This window comes from Papaver somniferum, unplaced genomic scaffold, assembly GCF_003573695.1.
Source record: "Papaver somniferum cultivar HN1 unplaced genomic scaffold, ASM357369v1 unplaced-scaffold_10947, whole genome shotgun sequence".
NCBI classification, from domain to species: Eukaryota; Viridiplantae; Streptophyta; class Magnoliopsida; order Ranunculales; family Papaveraceae; genus Papaver; species Papaver somniferum.
Window position 1 is genome coordinate 1 of NW_020619878.1, and position 5,879 is coordinate 5,879.

At 37.9% G+C, this 5,879-nt stretch overlaps 1 protein-coding gene and 1 long non-coding RNA gene across 2 annotated transcripts; one reads left to right on the forward strand and one right to left on the reverse strand.

Annotated features, from left to right (window-relative positions):
• The first annotated feature begins 374 nt into the window (after positions 1-374).
• Positions 375-2,892, forward strand: LOC113328487 (short integuments 2, mitochondrial-like). Its single transcript, XM_026575569.1, has 9 exons — positions 375-393; positions 477-713; positions 815-919; positions 996-1,073; positions 1,245-1,386; positions 1,525-1,595; positions 1,721-1,817; positions 2,096-2,295; positions 2,423-2,892. Exons 2-9 carry the CDS (start codon positions 528-530, stop codon positions 2,702-2,704), a joined length of 1,161 nt encoding a protein of 386 aa, XP_026431354.1. The 5' UTR covers positions 375-393; positions 477-527; the 3' UTR covers positions 2,705-2,892.
• A 628-nt stretch (positions 2,893-3,520) lies between these two features.
• LOC113328488 lies at positions 3,521-5,598 on the reverse strand. Its single transcript, XR_003349434.1, has 2 exons — positions 4,360-5,598; positions 3,521-4,192 (listed from the first exon to the last, which is right to left on the reverse strand). It is a non-coding gene; the product is annotated as an uncharacterized LOC113328488 (long non-coding RNA).
• Between the last annotated feature and the right edge of the window lie 281 nt (positions 5,599-5,879).

The following is a 5,879-nucleotide window of genomic DNA, read 5'->3' on the forward strand; positions in this document are numbered from 1 at the left end:
TGGTTGAGGATACCTATGCTATTGGTAATTCTTGTACCATGGTATCAAGATCAGAAATCATAGTTGAAGTAGACACTAGCCCTGTTGTGTTGGTTGGGAAATTGAGTGCTTGTGATGAAATGGCCTCTAGTGAGCTCATAACGAAGAAAACTGATGAAAGAATAGATGCATCCATGGAGCTCAACAGCATTTTGGGGGTCTGTAGTAAAATAGTTTTTTCCAATGCTTTCTTCCTAAGTGACTGTTGAAACGTTTTGTCAGCCCCACCGTGCAAGCGCTTAACTAGTAGTTACTACACCTTCTGACCAGAGCCTGAGCCTTGAGTAAATGATTATAGAACTGTCTGGTGAATGTCACCTAGTTTACCATATACACCATTTTGATAATTAGTTGGTAAGAGTTTAGTCATCAAAATATGTTTTCTTTTCTTTTACTGAATGATGTCTAATTTGTTGAAGTTTAATCTTTTCTTGAAGCAACACAATCTCACAGAGAAAAAAAAAGGGGGGAAAAGTCAAGTATTTAGAATGGTTGGAACAACAAAGATGGGCAATGTGATGGGAAGATTAGTGAAGAAAAATTTAGGAGAGATGGGGTTCAACATGAGTGGTGGACCTGTCAATTGGTTTCCTGGTCACATGGCTTCTGCAACTCGCGCCATTCGTGACCGGCTCAAACTTGCTGACCTTGTTATTGAAGTTCGCGATGCTCGTGTAAGTTCTCTTTCATATGCACTGATCGCAATTTCTCCTTGCGCATGCATTTCGTATAAAATTGTAAATTTGACTGATAATGAAGCGTTGGAACCCTACAGATTCCGTTATCATCTGTGAATGGAGATCTTCAGGATGTTCTATCTAGCAAAAACCGAGTTATTGCTCTCAACAAGAAGGATTTGGCCAATCCCAATATAATGCATGTAAGTGTTGATTATTCCTCTTTATTTATCTACTTCTAATCCTTTTTCTTCTCCTAATCTTTTGTAATTTTCACAGCGATGGACTGGATATTTTGCTTCACTTAAGCAAGATTGCATGACAATAAATGCACACAGCCAAAACTCCGTCAAGAAGGTTAGTTGATGATTTAACGACTTTTCTGTGACTTACAGTTAACATCGCCCTTATGATTTGCTTAAACATGCTGAGTTCATCACGTAGTTTGGAAACGTAACTATGTTATTTAGATCATGGAGTAGTTTATGCCTTTGATCAAATTTCGCGTTAACTTTAAATGTATCACAGCTTCTGGAATTTGCAGAACTGAAGCTGAAGGAAAAGATTTCTAAGGAACCCACACTTATAATTATGGTGGTTGGTGTTCCTAATGTTGGCAAGTCGTCGCTTATTAACTGCATCCACCAGATCGCATCTGCACGCTTTCCTGGTAACCTTTTTCGAGGGTCTCGCGAATAAATTAGTGTTTATGTCGACATATGGCCATTAGGAACTGAATTTATTACCTTCCAATACCTTCTAGCTTGAAATATTTCGTGGAGCATGATTATGTATTAATTTTTCATAGCACAGCAGAAGCTGAAACGGGCTTCAGTGGGACCTTTACCAGGCGTAACTCAAGATATTGCAGGATTTAAGGTGTGGTACATTTCATATTTTGTTACCGATACGTCATTTTGACAATCACTGTAATTTTCAGTGCTACCGCACGTGTGGTTCTTTTTATTTGCGGTCGTCTGCTAACTTTGACCATGAACATACAGATTGCACATCACCCGAGCATATATGTTCTTGATACTCCAGGTATACTTGTTCCAAGTATCCCCGATATAGAGACAGGGCTAAAGCTTGCACTAACAGGTATTTTTTCTGTTATGAGTTGCATTCAACCATTTCTGTCATACTTTTCGACAATATCCATTTTATTTCTGCAAGTGTGCGATATTAATAGCAACCTGTTTTTTCATTGTCAGGAAGGTTTTAAGAATATGTTACCTGCTTGTCATAAAATATGCTTCTACTTGAGAAATTATGTTTTTTCTGTAAACTAAAAGAAATGACTTTCATTGTAAATATATATGCAAATTAATCATTTGGTCATATAGCGACAGAGCATTGAATTCATCTCAATAATGTAGGATCTGTTAAAGATTCGGTGGTTGGTGAAGAACGTATTGCGCAATACCTACTGGCTATTTTAAACATTCGAAGCACACCCCTTCACTGGAAGAACTTGAACAACAGACGACTCGAAGCGTCTTTGTGTGGAGACAATGGAAAGGACTATAAACCGAAAAAAGGAATACAGCAAAATGCGGGTGATGTCCATTATATTGAGGTAATGCATGATATTTCTCTAGTACTATCAGCCTGTCACTGAGAATGCGTTTCTCTATGTAACATGGGTCTTGTTAGACTAATTTTGAGAAGCTAAATTTCTTTGATTCTCCTCTGTTTCTTTATAGGATGTTGTATCAGAAGTCCAGTGTGCATTGTACGTCACACTGTCAGAATTCAATGGTAATTTGGAGGATGAAAGTGATTTAGAGTGTCTGATAGAGAAGCAGTTTGCAGCTCTTCAAAAAGCATTTAAAATACCTGCTCATAAGGCATCAGATGACGCTCGGAGGATGGTATCGAAGAAGTTCCTTGCTCTATTTAGAATGGGTAAACTTGGTCGATTCACTCTCGACGATGTACCCGGTGATATTAACCCGTCATCTTCATTATCTAACACTGAATCTTGAATGTTTATGCTCACGTGCTTACTCTTGCATTCATGTAAAAGAAACACACAAGTTTTTGCAAGAAAAACACATGAAACTTTCAATCACTGCCCCTGAATTCGTTCTCGTTGCAATGAGTTATACCTGGTTATCTGTACTACCATATATTATTTATTATACATCAATCATAACCTGATGATTTTAGCTTATGAATTCCTAGTGAAAGCATATTTGAGGGTTGGTAAACCAAGTTTCACCGATGCGTTCCAAGGAATATTCCTGTTAACCTGTGTACTTATTATTTCTTCTAAGAAGTCCCAAACTACATTTTTATTTGCAAGATAGGGACTCCCATAAAAGCAAGTAAGAGACCATTCCTTAGGATCAAAATTAGTTGACAACTGTTAATATTCCATTGTACTACATCAAAGAAAAAAACATTTAACCTATTGCGAAACCTATTGGATCAGCTATATGGTAATTAGGGAGTGAAGATACCAAAGATTTAACTAGGGGTATTTGAGACTTAGTCCTCTGGTTTTTCCTTTAAATCAGTTGTTTAAGGTGGTTTTGTATGAAGGGGTTAGCCCATCCTTGAACATTCCATGCTAAGAGTTTCAACGAACAATGCAAGAAAAATTAAAAAATAAGTTTCCAAAAGCTACTAGTGAACAACAATGGGGATGTTAATAAAGTGCCACACTTTCGATTTTATGTTTAAGAAAGTACCATCATTTTTTTCAGAATTTATTTAGTGCCACACATTTGACCTTTTCCATCCAGTTTTTTTCAAAATACAGTTAACATCTGTTAGTGCATAGGTGGCAGTAGTTCAGCTTAGTAAAAAACATTTACGCCCTCGAATCATCTCATTATAGTGAGTTAAATCAAGTCATCATTGCAAGTCGTTAGCGAGTTAAGTCGTGAGTAAGAGTTAAATCAAAATCAAGAACTCAGACATAACTCGCAACCAAAGTCGAGAATAACCATCAAAGTCAAACCCACCAACAGAAAACTGATCAAAATCACCTACTAATACCACTGTCGGATCCACAAAAATTTATCAAGATGAGAACACAATTGACTATGACCTTTTAGTAATCCTTCTTTGGGGCATTTCATCGAACAGATAGACCACGTCGAGTTCACCCGGCAGCAACAGCACCAAGTTTGTCTTTGCCGTCTTCTCACTGCCCAAATTCAGTAACACACAGACCACGTCGAGATCATACATTCACCACTTGGTTGAACAGAAGCAACATCTGGTTTTCTATTAATGAAACCAAGTCTCTTCTTTGCTCCATCGACAAGACGATGAAATGAAACCACGTACTGCACTGCTCTATAATTTTCAATTTGTTGATTTGTCCCAGGTTAAAACTGTTTAGAGGAAGAGACTTTCACCAAACCGACTCCACATTCTATGTAGTTATCATTATATTGGATTGTTCTACAGGACTTGTGTACATGGTTGAAAGATATCCACAACCACTAGCTATTTTGGTTTACCTGAAATACATAACAAACCAGTATATAAGAATACGGTAAGATAGCACCAATCCCCCTTCAACAGAATCACACACAGAACGGTAATATTAAAGGCTGTCATATAACCTTCATAAACATAGAGTTCAATAATCAGCGGTTACTAAATGCAAGGGGGGGCAAAGGCTTACCCGATTTTCGTTTTGGAACAATCCCTGACGGCCATCCACCACCAAGCAATCCATTTCTTGCAATTCTAACATTTACAACAGCATAGACCAACACGGGTTCAAGCCTCCATTGCAGCATGAAATTCATTATGTAACTTCATACCCAAGTGCACCACACTCCCTTGTAAACAGCAGCGACAAGTTCTTATGTAGAACTATTTTCACGACTTGAAATCTGTTCAAAACTCAATCGAATTCCGAAACCCATTTTGACCATCAAACCCATCCAGGAACAACAATTCTTCATCTCCTTCTCAGTTCAAGAACACTGTAATCTACTTCACCCACTCTAGAAATCCATCAAGCCATGGCAGTCAACAGGCAGCTGCAACGAGAACTCGGTTGTTGATTGTCGAGTGAAGCTGGTGGTTCAAGCAACTTTGCAAACACCTACATGCGTTCTGCTGGTGGCATATATATGCACCACTGTTCGATTTCCAATCCTCCCATGTTCTTCACTACAATATCAAATTCATAAAAACTGATTCATTCATTCAATCCTTTCTTCAATCTAACACGGCTCCAATTATTCATCTCAGACTCGAATCATCGACCCCTTTTGGCTTCAATTCCTAGCGACTGCCAAACCAAATCAAACAACACATTCTTTCTGCCACACCATATTCCCAGGTTTTGACCAGAAACCCCATCTCTCATATGTATTATAGGTTCTAACAAGTCACAATCATAATCAAATAATTTCCTTTGGTGTTGATTCACAATCAAAATAATTAGAAACCCTAATTAACTGAAGTACAAAATTTAACGTATGAAACTGAAAAAAAATGAAAATCAAGTTAAACCCTATTCTTAAACCAACCTCAATTCAATGAATTAAACCTAATATTGACAAACCCTAAAATTCTTCCCCAATTTGAGAAATTATTAAATCATGATTAACAAGAATCACTTGATTGACAAGAATAACTGAAGAAAAAATGTTTAGTGGTGATGGCAGTAGTGATACACGAGAAGTCGAAGAAGAAGAGAATTAGAAGAAAGTTGAAGCTCTTCTCTGCTTGTGCAGTTTCGACTGTGTTGGAGAAGAAGTGAGAAGACGTTCCCTTGGAAGAGAAGAGAGAACATAAGAGCTAGCACTATGGTGCTACCCCTCCCTTCCATATCCTTCTCTATCTCTCAAAACCCAAAAAATCCATCTCCGTCTCCTAAATCCCTATTCGTATAGGGAAATCACCTCAGTTCCCTATAAGGGGATCAGAGTACCCGTATATTTTTATGATTTACGGGTACTGAGTAACCGTATAACCGTTGATATGGCTACTCAGTACCCGTAGCTTTTTACACGGCTACTGAGTACCCGTTTCAGAAATATTATTTGTTTGACCTTTTTCTTTTGACACCTCTCTCACACCCGATCCTAACCATCCATCATTAATAACGGCTCTATTCCGCATACCGTCGGATCTCAACGGCCATTTTTTCAAAATCCTCTATAAATACCACTCTAATTCTCTACTCAA

Bases quoted from the DNA above. Each gene is read 5' to 3' on its own strand.
- LOC113328487 (XM_026575569.1), top strand. From the start codon at position 528: ATGGTTGGAACAACAAAGATGGGCAATGTGATGGGAAGATTAGTGAAG. The intron at 920-995 runs GTAAGTGTTGAT...TAATTTTCACAG, and splicing joins CCAATCCCAATATAATGCAT to CGATGGACTGGATATTTTGC. The intron at 1,818-2,095 runs GTATTTTTTCTG...TCAATAATGTAG, and splicing joins GCTAAAGCTTGCACTAACAG to GATCTGTTAAAGATTCGGTG.